The 15,726-nt window shown below is 43.9% G+C and overlaps 1 protein-coding gene across 1 annotated transcript in view; it reads right to left on the minus strand.

The window, feature by feature from the left end:
* Positions 1-12,574, minus strand: part of LOC111979307 (TRAF3-interacting protein 1) — a 38,309-nt gene extending 25,735 nt beyond the window's left edge. Inside the window, exons 1-2 of the mRNA XM_070449085.1 lie at positions 12,500-12,574; positions 5,701-5,757 (exon numbers count right to left, since the gene is read on the minus strand). Of these exons, the coding sequence (XP_070305186.1) occupies positions 5,701-5,733 (33 nt within the window). The 5' untranslated portion in view covers positions 5,734-5,757; positions 12,500-12,574. The remainder of the gene's footprint in view (positions 1-5,700; positions 5,758-12,499) is intronic.
* Positions 12,575-15,726: the final 3,152 nt, after the last annotated feature.

A 15,726-nucleotide genomic window follows, 5' to 3' on the forward strand; every position in this document is an offset into this window, starting at 1 on the left:
CCATAGAAAATCTTTGGAGGAGTTGAAAGTCCGTGTTGCCCAGCAACAGCCCAAAACATCACTGCTCTAGAGGAGATCTGCATGGAGGAATGGGCCAAAATACCAGCAACAGTGTGTGAAACCTTGTGAAGACTTACAGAAAACGTTTGACCTCTGTCATTGCCAACAAAGGGTGATATTAAAACAAAGTATTGAGATAAACTTTTGTTATTGACCAAATACTTATTTTCCACCATTATTTGCAAATAAATTCGTTAAAAATCCTACAATGTGATTTTCTGGATTTTTTTTCTCATTTTGTCTGTCATAGTTGAAGTGTACCTATGATGAAAATTACAGGCCTCTCTCATCTTTTTAAGTGGGAGAACTTGCACAATTGGTGGCTGACTAAATACTTTTTTGCCCCACTGTAGGTGTCTGGCTAGACTGTAAACTCTCCTTCCAGACTCATATTAAACATCTCCAATCCAAAATCTAATCTAGAATCGGCTTTCTATTTCGCAACAAAGCCTCCTTCACTCACGCTGCCAAACCCTAGTAAAACTGACTATCCTACCGATCCTCGACTTCGGCGATGTCATCTACAAAATAGCTTCCAATACTCTACTCAGCAAACTGGATGCAGTCTATCACAGTGCCATCCGTTTTGTTACCAAATCACCTTATACCACCCACCACTGCGACCTGTATGCTCTAGTCGGCTGGCCCTCACTACATATTCATCGCCAGACCCACTGGCTCCAGGTCATCTATAAGTCTATGCTAGGTAAAGCTCCGCCTTATCTCAGTTCACTGGTCACGATAACAACACCCACCCGTAGCACACGTTCCAGCAGGTATATCTCACTGATCATCCCCAAAGCCAACACCTTATTTGGCTGCCTTTCCCTCCAGTTCTCTGCTGCCAGTGACTGGAACGAATTGCAAAAATCGCTGAAGTTGGAGACTTTTATTTCTCTCACCAACTTTAAACATCAACTATCTGAGCAGCTAACCGATCGCTGCAGCTGTACATAGTCTATCTGTAAATAGCCCACCCAATCTACCTACCTCATCCCCATACTGTTTTTATTTTATTTATTTTTCTGCTCTTTTGCACACCAGTATCTCTACTTGCACATCATCATCTGCTCATTTATCACTCCAGTGTTAATCTGCTAAATTGTAATTATTCGCTGCTATGGCCTATTTATTGCCTACCTCCTCATGCCTTTTGCACACACTGTATATAGACTTTCTTTTTTCTACTGTGTCATTGACTTGTTTATTGTGTTATTGGCTTGTTTATTGTTTACTCCATGTGTAACTCTTTGTTGTTGTTTGTGTCACACTGCTTTGCTTTATCTTGGCCAGGTCGCAGTTGCAAATGAGAACTTGTTCTCAACTAGCCTACCTGGTTAAATAAAGGTGAAATAAATCTAGCTAGACCTGTTGTATTCGGCGCATGTGACAAATAAAATTGTATTTGGTAATGGCATTCAGGCCGAGTCCACTTCAGTTTATTCGGACAGATGAATTTCTTCAGGAGTAGGGCCATTTGAGATTTTTACTCACCAGGTGATGAAATATTTAAAAAGAAAAAATCAAAGAAATGTGATATTTCACCTCCAATTCATCGAATTTGATAGGTCATTTAAAGCAAACATTTGTGACATGGTCCTATAGCTATCAGAGATGGTCCCTAATTTAAAGAATCTCTGATACTTTTGCTTCTACTACAGGCTATGTGTTTTTTGGAGTTTGCAGTCCATCCAATTGAAAGTGCACATTCATTTCCATAATATTTGTTCTAGGTACCAGCATGTAAGATAAACATGTACAAAAATACAGTAAAACTGCAGTACAATTAAAAAATGGTTTTTTAATTAATGTTATCTGGTAGCTACCTGTGTGTTGGCTTCTAATGGTCATATTTTGTGTTAGCTAATTGTACTGTTTATTGTGCTGCATGTTTTCTTCTGTTCCACTGAATACTGTTTTGATGTTCTATTACAACTAACTACATTTTTTCCAGAATTTAACAAATAACACGTAGGCCTTTTGTCTTTCAATATCCTACTACAATCCACCAGGATTTACACAACCCTATTTTTAATCACATTTATTTCCATAAATAATCAGTCAAAAATGATTGCACCTGAATATGACCCTGAAAATATGACTATTATATTTTCCCTTAAAGCTTTTAAGCAATTAACATAATACGTGCAGTAATTTAATTTTAATTTTAGTAGCTGAATAAGGAGGTATGCATATCAGGTTATATCACATCCGGCCGTGATTGGGAGTCCCATAGGGCGGTGCACAATTGTCCCAGCGTCGTCCAGGTTTGGCCGGGGTAGGCCGTCATTGTAAATAAGAAAATCAGTTCCTGATGAATACACAATAAGATACAGTTTTCCTATCCCTGCTCCCCCTCAACACTCATTCCAACGTTACTTTTTTTGCAGGAATCTTCTAGCTTGGATGCCAGGATGGAGGAGGGAACAAAGGGAAGGAGTACAGAAGTTATCCAGCCGGCTGACTAAGAAATGTAAATAGCCTATGTTTTGCTCTCTCTCTATGTCTCCATGTCTCTCTCTATGTCTCTATGTCTGCCAGACTGCTGAGGGGCAACATAGTCAATGAACTTGCTAGGCTAAGTCTAACTTAGTGAAGGCCTTAGGTAATGGTTAATCGTGATTCCTCTTGGTCTTTACAGTTCCTGAAACAAGTCAATGACCTAATGCATGGCCCACTCCGTTACCAGTTACCAGTGACCTATTCTGCCACATCATAGGGAGAGAGCAGCACAACTACTCCTTAAATCCATAGTCATTGACAGTAAGTTTTCTGTGCAAAATGTTTTTTTTCTTCTGTTTGATACTCTGATATTCAATGTGTATAGATTCCTACTAACCAGCTTTGTTAGAACTACAGTAGGGTTGTACTAGCTATGCTGATGATCATGAACATTTTCTCTGCATCAGGTCTCACTGAGACTGGATTTCCCAAGAGACATGCTATTCAGCTGCCCATGATTGCCTGATCTTATACAAAAAAAATAAAGATGCTTGCTAGAACCTAAAAGGGTTCATCAGCTGTCCCCGTAGGAGAACCTTTTGAAGAAGCCTTTTTGGTTCCACATAGAACCCTTCTGGTTCCAGGTAGTACTCTTTTGGGTTCCCTTTCCACAGAAAGTTTAACATGGAACCCAAAAGGGTTCTACCTGGAACTAAAAATAGTTATGCGCGGAACCAAAAAGGGTTCTCCTATGGGGACAGCCAAAGAACTCTTTTGGAACCCTTTTTTCTAAGAGTGCAGTGTAAGTAGATCCAACTTAAATAGCATTGCGTCTAGTAATATACAGTATGTCTGTAAAGCAAATAGGTGTCACGGCTTTCTAATTCCTCCTCCTCGGACGAGGAGAGGCGAGAAGGATCGGACCAATACGCGGAGTGGTTAGTGTCCATAATTTATTAGCATCGAACTGAACACTATAATGAAACAAAATAACAAATAGAAAACCGACAAACAGTCCCGTGTGGCACAACGACTACACGGAAGACAAACACCCACAAAACACAAGTGAAACCCAGGCTGCCTAAGTATGATTCTCAATCAGGGACAACGATTGACAGCTGTCTCTGATTGAGAATCATACCCGGCCGGACACAAACATCCCAACATAGAAAATACCACATAGACAAACCCACCCAACTCACGCCCTGACCAACTAAATAAATACAAGAAAAAGGAAAACAGGTCAGGAACGTGACAATAGGATTTTATTTTAACTCGCCTTTTTTTTCAGGTGCAAACCCCTTGTGTCCTGATTCAACAGACACCTCCCTTGGTGAGTCATGTAAAGTTTATCCCATTTCTCTCTTGCTCATTCTCCCTGACAATGTTTGTTGCAGGAATGATTTGACAGTCACATATCATTTGAAAAATATAGTCTTTTATTGTCTCTTTATTGCCTCTTTACCTTTTTTTAAAATGATACTTCGGGCGCTTTATCTACTTCTCCAGCGTCAGACTAGCGATAGCTCAATGACTGGAAGTCTATGGATACCTGCTTGCATTGCGGTAACGCTAATAAGCATTGGCTCAGGAAACTAGTTCTTAACATCCTTCATACTGGACTCAGAGACATAAAAGTGGTATCCAATAGTTAATTTAACTCTGGGGAAGTAGATAACGGGCCTCATTGCCAAAATCTCGAAGTATCCCTTTAAGACTGCCAAGCTGTCCTCCATTTGGGGAACCTCTGTCCGGGACAATGTCCTCAAGAATACCGAGCGGTGTGTTTTATAAAAAGTTGTTTGAATATTACAACACGTATTAAGAGTAAGCAAAACTTTACAATTTAGAGATTAGTTCAAAATAATAATTATCCAACTACTCTCTAATATTGATATCCTCTTTCTTAACATGTTTCAGGTTGATGACCAATGAATTAATGTCCCACTTCAATATGAAGGGACAGAGGAGCAAACATGCCTTTGCTACCACTCGTGTGTGCTCCATTGTAGTAAGTAAATGTGAGCAGCTGAGACATTTGACATAGACAATGAGACATTTTTTGTAGATTCTGACTTTTAAAGATATTTTACTGTGCGTTACTATTCTGTTGTGTCCTGCATGCCCACAATATGCCATTCATTAATTTATTTTCTTCTCTTTTTATGCTGAAGTGTCATGAAAAGCCAGAAAATGTAGGAGGTTAATGAGTTGCGGGCCCACTGGAAAGTCCTATAATATGCCCCTGACCGCCGTTGTGGAGGAACATGCAAAGTATGCATAAAAAAGTTGCTATTTTTTGAAGATATCGCTAAGTTATAACTGCCACAAGTTTCTTCAACTTCTTCAACTAGTACCATGGAAATACTTTAATTTAGCAGAGTCCAAAAAATTTCTTCAGGAATGATAAAGTTGTAATGCACAACTCTTCAAGAGGGCCACAACGCTCCAGATCGCCTTATGTGCTCAGAGGTCCTTGATGAGGATCTATGCCATCACAACACTCTTATTAATCATTCATCAAATACAACAACGTGCCTTTATATACTCTCAGTATTTCTATGCATGTAATGTCTGTGGGTGAATTATGAAACAATTACTGTGTGCAGATGTGCCATAAATTGTGATGTAGATTTGTTTTTGCCATTGCTTGATCTATTTTAAATGTAAGAATATGTTGCAGATTTAAACTTTAATTGGTGACTATGGAAACAAATAGAAATGTAATGAATTATGTTTTCAATATCCAACTCTATCCTCTGAAATACTTTTTACAGTAGGTAATAAACTGTAGTCAGGTGGTCATTACCAGGTTATGATGAGGTCTTAACTATGACCAGTAGCCTACATAATATTACACATAATGTAGTGTTCAGAATTATGACCAGCTGGTCAGATAGAGGTCACAATTATGACCAACTGTAAAAAAAAAAATATATATATATACAGTATATATATATTTTCAACCAGTTTGCGACAAGAATAATATGTCATTATTCAGTCAGGTTTTACCAACTGGGAAGGGTAGGCTACACTCCTTAACAGTACATTCTTGCGCTAGGTAGCCTATATGCGTTCATTCACAGAGGATTTATACAATTACACAGAAGGATTGGTCCTTGCTCTTGGATTAAAGAAAACATATGTAGTCTACTCAGATTAGAATAGAATGATGCTATTCAACAGTGCAAGTCTCACCATAACTTCTCCCTCACACTCCAAATCCGCCATAGCATCATATCGCCCTTTCAGATCCTGTCAACACAAATGTTAACCAATGTTAGGCTATCTCCCATAATAACTCAAGAGGAATTTACCATCAGTTTACAATTTAAAACATTGTATTTCCCCCAACAAATAATACATCTCGGCTGACACCACTGATGGTATCACTTAACATCACTTAAATATATAAACGTCACTTTAATATATAACCATAATAGTTCCAATATTCAAAATGACATGAGTCGCTTCAAGTGAGAGCAGCGCTCCGCCGCTTACCATTAGGACTGCCTGCAGTGGTTGTTTGTCTGTGAACTAATGGCAATATACGATTTGCTCGCTTAGCTGGTGGTTGCTGAAAGGCAGGGTGTGCCGAATAGTTTATTTGTCTGGACTTGATTGTTTGAAAAGTCTAAATGGGATCCTTGGGACGTCCAAGCTCTGACGTTCTCCCTATGGCCAGTAGACTACAAAATATAGCACATAATATAGTGGTGAGAATTATGACCAGATGGTTGTATGGTGGTCAGAAAAATACACTATATATACAAAAGTATGTGGAAACCCTATTTCAGCCACACCTGTTGCTGACAGGTGTATAAAATCAAGCACACAGCCATGCAATCTCCATTGACAGACACTGGCAGTAAAATGGCCTTACTGAAGAGCTCAGTGACTTTCAATGTGGCACCGTCATAGGATGCCACCTTTCCAACAAGTCAGTTTGTCAAATGTCTGCCCTGCTAGAGCTGCCCCGATCAAATGTAAATGCTGTTATTGTGAAGTGTAAACGTCTAGGAGCAACAACGGCTCAGCCGCGAAGTGGTAGGCCACAAAAGCTCACAGAACGGGACATCCGAGTCCTGAAGCGCGTAGTGCGTAACAATCACCTGTCCTCGGTTGCAACACTCACTACTGAGTTCCAAATTGTCTCTGGAAACAAAGTCAGAACAACAACTGTTCGTTGAGAGCTTCTTGAAATGGGTTTCCATGGCCGAGCATCCGCACACAAGCCTAAGATCACAATATGCAATGCCAAGCGTCGGCTGGAGTGGAAACGCGTTCTCTGGAGTGATGAAACAAGCTTCAACATCTGTCAGTCTGACGGTCAAATCTGTGTTTGGCGGATGCCAGGAGAACGCTACCTGTCCCAATGCAACTGTAAGGTTTGGTGGAGGCGGAATAATGGTTTGGAGCTGTTTTTGGAGCTAACGTGATTAGCATGACGTTGTAAGTAACAAGAAAATTTCCCAGGACATACATTAGACGTCTTATATGGGCAGAAAGCTTCAATTATTGTTAATCTAACTGCACTGTACAATTTACAGGAGCTATACCATGCTAGTGTTTAACGGGAGTGCACAACAACAAAAAACTTTTATCACGGCAACTGGTTTGATATATTCACCTCTGAAGGTATATAATGCACTTACATTCAGTCATTTTGCTCTGATTTGTCATCTTGAGGGTCCCAGAAATAAAATGGAGCATAGTTATCTTTGATAAAAATACATTTTTGTATTCAAATGTAGGAACTGGGTTCTACAGTTTGAACCCCTGCTGTGGGGTTATATCTTGTCTGGTTGGTCCTGTCCGGGGGTATCGTTGGACGGGGCCACAGTGTCTCCCGACCCGTCCTGTCTCAGCCTCCAGTATTTATGCTGCAATAGCTTATGTGTCAGGGGGCTAGGGTCAGTCTGTTATATCTGGAGTATTTATCCTGTCTTATCATGTGTCATGTGTGAATTTAAGTATGCACCCTCTAATTCTCTCTCCCTCTCCTCCCGGAGGACCTGAGCCCTGGGAACATGCCTCAGGACTATCTGGCCTGATGACTCCTTGCTGTCCCCAGTCCACCTGGTCGTGTTGCTGCTCCAGTTTCAACTGTTCTGCCTGCGCCAATGGAACCCTGACCAGTTCACCGGACGTGCTACCTTGTACCAGACCGGCTATTTTCGACTCTCTCTCTGTCACGATCGTGTGGAGGAGAGACGGACCAAGGCGCAGCGGGATATGAATACATCTTCTTTTATTAGAAGAGGAAAAACACGAAAACGAACACTACACAAAACAAAACAACAACAAACGACCGTGAAGCTACAAACGAAAGTGCACACACAAGCTACTTACGTTCAACATAGACAATTACCCACAAACACCTAAAGCCTATGGCTACCTTAAATATGGCTCCCAATCAGAGACAACAATAACCAGCTGTCTCTGATTGAGAACCAAATCAGGCAACCATAGACTTTCTTAAACACCTACACTCAACCATCAGACATACCTATAACACATACACTCAACCACAAACCCATACACCTACAACCAACACCCCTATCCCATATAATCACCCAAAACACACACATACCCCATATCACACCCTGACCTACTAAAATAATAAAGAAAACAAATAACTACAGGCCAGGGCGTGACAGTACCCCCCCCAAAAAGGTGCGGACTCCGGCCCGAAAACCTGACATATAAAGGGAGGGTCCGGGGTGGGCCCTAATATGGGCGGCGGCTCGGGTGCGGGACGTGGCCCCCCCCTCCAGCCAATGTCAATTACCCGCTTCGGTGGTCTCTGGTAGCTCCTGGCTGATCTGGCGGATTCCAAGCCCCGATCCGGCTGACTTGGCGCGCTCTGGCTGCTCATTGCGTGGCGGGCCGGACCTGGCTGCCATGGCTGGCGGGGCGACTCTGGCTGCCCATGGCTTGGCGGGCCGACTCTGGCTGCCATGGCTGGGCACTCTGGCTGCCCATGGCTGGCGGGCGACTCTGGGCTGCCCCATGGGCTTGGCGGGCGACTCTGGCTGCCCATGGCTGGCGGGCGACTCTGGCTGCCCATGGCCCCCTTTTTGGCGGGCGACTCTGGACGCCCCATGGCTGGCGGCGACTCTTGGACGCCCATGGCCTGGCGGGAGCTCTGGACGCTCATGGCTGGCGGGCGCTTCTGGACGCTCATGGCTGGCGGGACGGCTCTGGACGCTCATGGGCTGGCGGACCGGCTTTCTGGACGTCATGGCTGGCGGACGGCTTTTCTGGACGCTCAACATGGCTGCCGGACGGCTTCTGGACGCTCATGGCTTGGCGGACGGCTCTGGACCGCTCATGGCGTTGGCGCTTCTGGACGCTTCATGCTCGCCTTGGCGCTCTGGCCGATCCTGTCCTGGGTTGGCGGTTCTTGGCAGATCCTTGTTGGTTGGCGGTTCTGGCAGATCCTGTCTGGTTGGCGGTTCTGGCAGATCCTGTCTGGTTGGGCGGCTCTGGGCAGATCCTGTCTGGTTGGCGGCTCTGGCAGATCCTGTCTGGTTTGGCGGCTCTGGCAGTATCCTGTCTGGTTGGCGGCTCTGGCAGATCCTGTCTGGTTTGGGCGGTTTCTGGCCAGATCCTGTCTGTTTTGGCGGTCTGGCAGATCTGTCTGGGTTGGCGGGTTTCTGGCAAGCTTCCTGTTCCTGGGTTTGGCGGCTCTGGCAGATCCTGGTCTGGTTGGCGGCTCTGGCAGATCCTGTCGGTTGGCGGCTCTTGGCAGATCCTGTCTGGTTTGGCGGCTCTGGCAGATCCTGTCTGGTTGGCGTCTCTGGCAGTCCTGTCCTGACGTAAATGGCTTCTTGCAAGCTCCTGGCTGACGAACGGCTCTGACGGGCTCGGACTGACGGATGGCTTCAGACGGCCCGGGCAGAGGATGGCTCAGACGGCACTTGGGCAAGAAACGGGATGGCTTCAGATGGCGCTGGGGAACGAGGCCGTGCCTGGGACTGGCTCAGATGGCGCTGGGAGACCGGGAATGGCTCAGCTGGCGGCTGGGGAGACGGTTGGCTTCAGATGGCCTGGGGAGACGGATGGCTTGCTGCCTGGCCGGATGAGGCACTGTAGAACTGGTGCGTGGTGCCGGAACTGGTGGTACCGGGCTGGAGACACGCATCTCAAGGCTTAGTGCGGGGAAGAAGGGAACAGGGGCATACTGGACCCCCGGATAACGCACATTAGGCTAGTGCGTGGTGCCGGCCATGGGTGGTACCGGGCTGGGGACACGCACCTTCAAGGCTAGTGCGGGGACAGCAACAGGATGCACAGGACTCTGGAGACGCACAGGAGACTTTGGTGCGTGCGTAGGCACCGGTGGTAATGGGCGGGAGAACACGACCCACCATTGGACGAGTGCGTGGAGGAGGAACAGGGGCCTCTGGAGACACCTGGAAGCCTGGTGCGTGGTGTAGGCACTGGTGGAACTGGACTGGGGCGGGAGGTGGGCGGCCGGAAATTACCGGACCGTGCAGGCGTACTGACTCCCTTGGAGCCCACCGAGCCTGCCCACCTTACCTGGTTGAATGGTCCCCGTCCGCCCGCCCAGTGGGGGAGGTGGATAACCCGCACCGGGCTATGTAGGCGAACCGCGGAACAACCATGCCGTAAGGCTTGGTTGCCATGTAAGCCGCCCCGAGGAGACGCACTGGAGACCAGAACGCGTTGACCGGCTTCATGGCACTGGCTCAATGCCCAATCTAGCCCTACAGTGCGGGGAGGTGGAATAACCCCCGCTGGCTATGAAACACGTACAGGAGACACCGTGGCTCTACTGCGTAACACGGTGTCCGCCCGTACTTCCGCCTCTCCACGGTTAGCCTGGGAAGTGGGGCGCAGGTCTCCTACTGCCCTCTGGCCCACTACCTCTAAGCCCGCCCCAATACATTTTTGGGTTGTAACTTGCGGGCTTCCCGCCTTGCCTCTGCCTGCCTCCTCATATCGCCTCCTCTCGGCTTTTCGCTGCTCCAGCTCTTCACGAGGGAGGCGATATTCCTCCCGGTTGTGCCCAAGGTCCCTTTCCATCCAAAATCTCCTCCCATGTCCATGAATCTTTGTTCCTTGCTCCTGTTGCCACTGATCCACGCTGCTTGAATCCTTGGTTTTGGTGGGGTAATTCTTGTCACGATCGTGTGGAGGAGAGACGGACCAAGGCGCAGCGGGATATGAATACATCTTCTTTTATTAGAAGAGGAAAAACACGAAAACGAACACTACACAAAACAAAACAACAACAAACGACCGTGAAGCTACAAACGAAAGTGCACACACAAGCTACTTACGTTCAACATAGACAATTACCCACAAACACCTAAAGCCTATGGCTACCTTAAATATGGCTCCCAATCAGAGACAACAATAACCAGCTGTCTCTGATTGAGAACCAAATCAGGCAACCATAGACTTTCCTAAACACCTACACTCAACCATAGACATACCTAGACACATACACTCAACACAAACCCATACACTACAACCAACTACTATACCATATAATCACCCAAAACACACACATACCCCATGTCACACCCTGACCTAACTAAAATAATAAAGAAAACAAATAATACTAAGGCCAGGGCGTGACACTCTCTCTACCGCACCTGCTGTCTCTAACTCTGAATGCTCGACTATGAAAAGCCAACTGACATTTACTCCTGAGGTGCTGACCTATTGCACCCTCTACACCCACTGTGATTATTATTATTTGACCCTGCTTGTCATCTATGAACGTTTGAACATCTTGGCCATGTACTGTTATAATCTCCACCCGCCACAGCCAGAAGAGGACTGGATACCCCTCAAAGCCTGGGTCCTCTCTAGGTTTCTTCCTAGGTTCCTGCCTTTCTAGGGAGTTATTCCTAGCCGCCGTGCATCTACATCTACATTGCTTGCTGTTTGGGGTTTTAGGCTGGGTTTCTGTATAGCACTTTGTGACATCGGCTAATGTAAAAAAGGGCTTTATACATTTGATTGATTCTAATGCAATTCAGAAAGAACAAAACACTGTCCTCAAACATTTAGGCTACATCAAAAGGTGCAAAGTTAGTTTGTGTTGATGTGATGTGCAGTTGGTAGAGCATGGTGTTTGTAATGCTAGGGTTGTGGGTTCAAGTCCCATGGGGGACCCGTTTGAAAAAGTATGATAATCTATGCACTCATTACTGTAAGTTGCTCTGGATAAGAGCGTCTACTAAGAAATAATGAATAGACCATTTCAGTTTTCACATAGAAATAAAGTGCATTTGCAAAGTTTTTAAACAAACTGGACAGAGCCTGTTTATCAGATTCACTTTTTTGTACAGATAATGTTTAGACTCAAGTTACAAATGCTGGTAAACATTTAAATACATTTAGTTTAAATTTGTTCACAAAAGTAGTGCACTGAGCCTTTACTAGTCCTGTATTAGCGACCAATATTGACATCTTTAGCATGGGCTTTTTATTTCTCACCCCTCCTCAAAAAAATCGCAGCACCCCCACCCCCAAACTACTTCCCACGGTGATGCTTCGAGCGAGATCAGCGCTCCACCTCTTACCATATTAGGATTGCCTGCGGTGGTTGTTTGTCTGTGAACTTGTGGCAATATATGATTTACCCGCCTAGCCTTTACCTATTGTAAAATAAGTTGCCGTGGTTGCTGAAAGGAGGGTTGTGCCGAATAGTTTTTTTGTCTGGATTTGATTCTTTGAAACGGAATCCTTGACACGTCCAGACTCTGACGTCACCCCATTGAAGTTGACATTTAAAACGGTTAAGGTTAGGTTTAGGTAAGGGTTATGGTTAAGGTTAAGGTTAGGGTAGTGGTTAGAGTTTAGTGTAGGGACGTCCCAGGGATCCCGGATTGCACTGACCATTGATTATTTGAGCGAGGATGTAAAACGTAACCTACTTCCCTGTCCTCCCTTTGTTGACTCTTTCTCTTGAAGAACATAAGAAAGCGTCCAAACGAGTAAGGTGGGTTCCTCTTACCTCATCAAGAACGGTTGGCTGAAATAGGGTGCAGCTGTCATCTGCAAACTGAAGTTGGTATTTATCTATGAACTGCTGACAAGAATAATTGGCAGGCAGCATACTAAGCCTACTTTTTTTGTTGTCCTTTTCATACACTTACACTGGGGTAATCTCAATACTCTTGGCTCATCTCCTTGGCTCCTTCCCTTCACCTGCACAGATCTGAAAACCCTGGACAGGTGAAAGCAATATGGTGGATACTGGGATTTTGGTTTCACCTGTTCAGTTATTCAAATCAGTGTAGATTATTAAAGCGGAAGTGGAGAGGAAGCTATATTGAGATCCAACCCTGGCTACGTAAAGACCTGTATCTTGTCAATAGAGGGCGTCAAAGCTTTAACGTATAATAAATAGGTCACAATAAGAGAGTTGTCTCTCTTAAGAAAGAGAGTAAGAAAATGACAAAAGAATGTGATAGAACTAGGCCTGCCATATGTTTCCCTGGGCTGGCTTTGATATGTTTCAGGGGTTCCAATTGAAACGGGCCCCAGCTGCCCAGGCGGCCACCACTGACTGATTTTTAACGCACATGTTAAATATAGATTCCTTTATTGCTACGTCAATGTTTTGATGTCGGAAACGTTGCACAGCAATGTTGGTCCATGCTGACGTCATGGCATCACGCAGTTGCTGCAGATTGGACGGTGGTACATTCATGCTGTGAACAGCCTGTTCCATCTCTCAATAGATGCTCTATTGGCTTGAGGTCTGGGGACTGACCAGGCCACTCAAGTAAACTGATCTCACTGTCATGTTCCAGGCGATGCTTTTCCACGCCTCAGTTGTCCAGTGTTGGTGATCGCGTGCCCACTGGAGCCGCTTCTTCTTGTTTTTAGCTGATAGGAGTGGAACCCGGTGTGGTCGTCTGCTGCAATAGCCCATCCGTGACAAGGATCAAAGAGTTGTGCGTTTTGAGATGCCGTTCTGCACACCACTGGTGTACTGCGCTGTTATTTTTCTGTTTGTGGACCACCTGTTAGCTTGCACGATTCTTGCCATTCTCCTTCGACCTCTCTCATCAACTAGCTGTTTTTGCCCACAGGAAGATGAGAGGGATATGGAGAGGGTGTAAAATTTAAATCAAATTTACTGTCCAGTCATCAGACCAGTGATATTTTAAGGTAGGGGAGAAGGAAGAGTGTGCTTGAAAGTATTAGAACGGGGCCTGCCCTACAGTAAATGTCATTCTAAAAACGCAAACGGAAACTGAACTCTGGCCCGCCGAGCATTAGCATTTTACATTCAGCGGCGGGAGATGAGACAATGGCAGAAGTGGATATGGAGCTTAAATCTGATGGCGGTGGAAATAAGGATGAATAGATTTTTGTCCAAAATAATAGAAAAATAAACGAAATAGATGTGGGTGAGGAAACGTCTAGTGTTGATAATATCCCATTGTACAGTATCTAGTAGCCTATGTTTTCTGGGAGTATTGGTGCCCGACTTGAAAATATGAAAATATCCAAAATGGTGATGAAGTCAATCAATCAATAATATAATAATTATTTTAGCAAAAATGTTTATTTTTAATTTACAATCTGTAGAAGCTATGAGAATAGGAAGGTTCAAATCTTTTGTGAAGCATCACAGCACAGTTGAAAAATATATGGCAAATAAAAATCCGAAATGGATGATGTTGGAAGATAGATGGGAAGGGTTGAGTGGAACTGAAGGGTGGGACTAATAACAAGATAAACAATGTAGGGCATACGGGATCTGTGAAATGTGTATAGGTGCGGAGCTTTTGTGAAATAGCACAGTTACAAGTGGAAATAAAATTGGATGGACAACAGAAATAGAGGAAGGACTAAGAACAAACAAGAGAGAACTATTATAAAGTAGACTGTGTCTGTAAAATAGGTATAAGATGTATAAATTGAAGGTAAAAGCAAAAGTGTTTATTAGTTTACTCCAATTGGGGGAGCGGTGGTAGGGTTGCGGGGAATAATAATAAAGGTATATTCTTTAAAAAAGTATGTATGTCTATATAGGTATGTGTATGTATATATGTGTATATGTATGCATGCGTGTATGGATATATATATTTACCCCAAAAAATATGGGGGATTGGAAATGATGCAGACAATTACATTGGAAGCAACATTCTTTCCGCAATATTAAGCTGATCCACCCCTAAAAAAATTAAAATAAATAAATAATAATAATAATAATAATAATTAAAAAAAATAAAAAAAAAAAAAAAAATGGTGATGAAAGCTACTGAGGTAAAGACAGATTCAGGTTGGATATTCGACGGATATTCGCCTGTAGTTTTCCTTACGTCCACCAACAACAGTTAGGGACCGTAAACATAGTGACAAGTCAAATTATTCAAATTTCAATAGCTCTTTAACCAATACTCCTAAAACTTTCAAAACTGGTTCTAGCTAACCCGATGACATAGACACACATTGCACACACTTTTTTAGACCCACACACCTCCAACAAGGTTCATAATGTCCACTCAGTGGACCTACACATTGCACACCCTTTTTTCTGTCCATTTGCATCTCATGAGATTTTAAAATAATTTTTTCAAGATTCAAATTTCAAATATAATTTCAATAGATTTTACATAAATGTTCACTATTTAACATTTCAATAGCTCCTTGGTCGTGTGACCTACTTGACTCAAACAAGGTTCAGAATGTACACTCAGTGGGCCTACTCATTGCACACCCTTTAGTTTGTCCATTGTCCTCTCATTTGATTTTACACACATTTTTCTAAATGTTACATTTAAATAGCTCCTTGGTCATGTGACCTACTGACCTCAACCAAGGTTCAGAATGTCCACTGACTACCCTTCTATATTGCACACCCTTTTGTTTGTCCCTTTGCATATCAGGTGATTTTACATTAATTTGGAAAACTTTTGAATTTCAATAGCTCTTTGGTCATGTGACCTGCTGACCTCAAACAAGGTTCAGAATGTACACTCATTGGGTCTGCAGATTGCACACCCTTTAGTTTGTCCATTTTCATCTCACACATTTTTACATACATTTTTCAAACATTTGAATTTCAATAGCTCCTTGATCATGTGACCTGCTGACCTCAAACAAGGTTCAGAATGTACAATCATTAGGCCTAGACATTGCACACCCTTTAGTTTGTCCATTTTCATCTCACACGTTTTAGATGAATTTTTTAAACTTTAGAATTTCAATAGCTCCTTGGTCATG

The sequence above is a fragment of the Salvelinus sp. IW2-2015 genome, linkage group LG19 (assembly GCF_002910315.2).
Source record: "Salvelinus sp. IW2-2015 linkage group LG19, ASM291031v2, whole genome shotgun sequence".
NCBI classification, from domain to species: Eukaryota; Metazoa; Chordata; class Actinopteri; order Salmoniformes; family Salmonidae; genus Salvelinus; species Salvelinus sp. IW2-2015.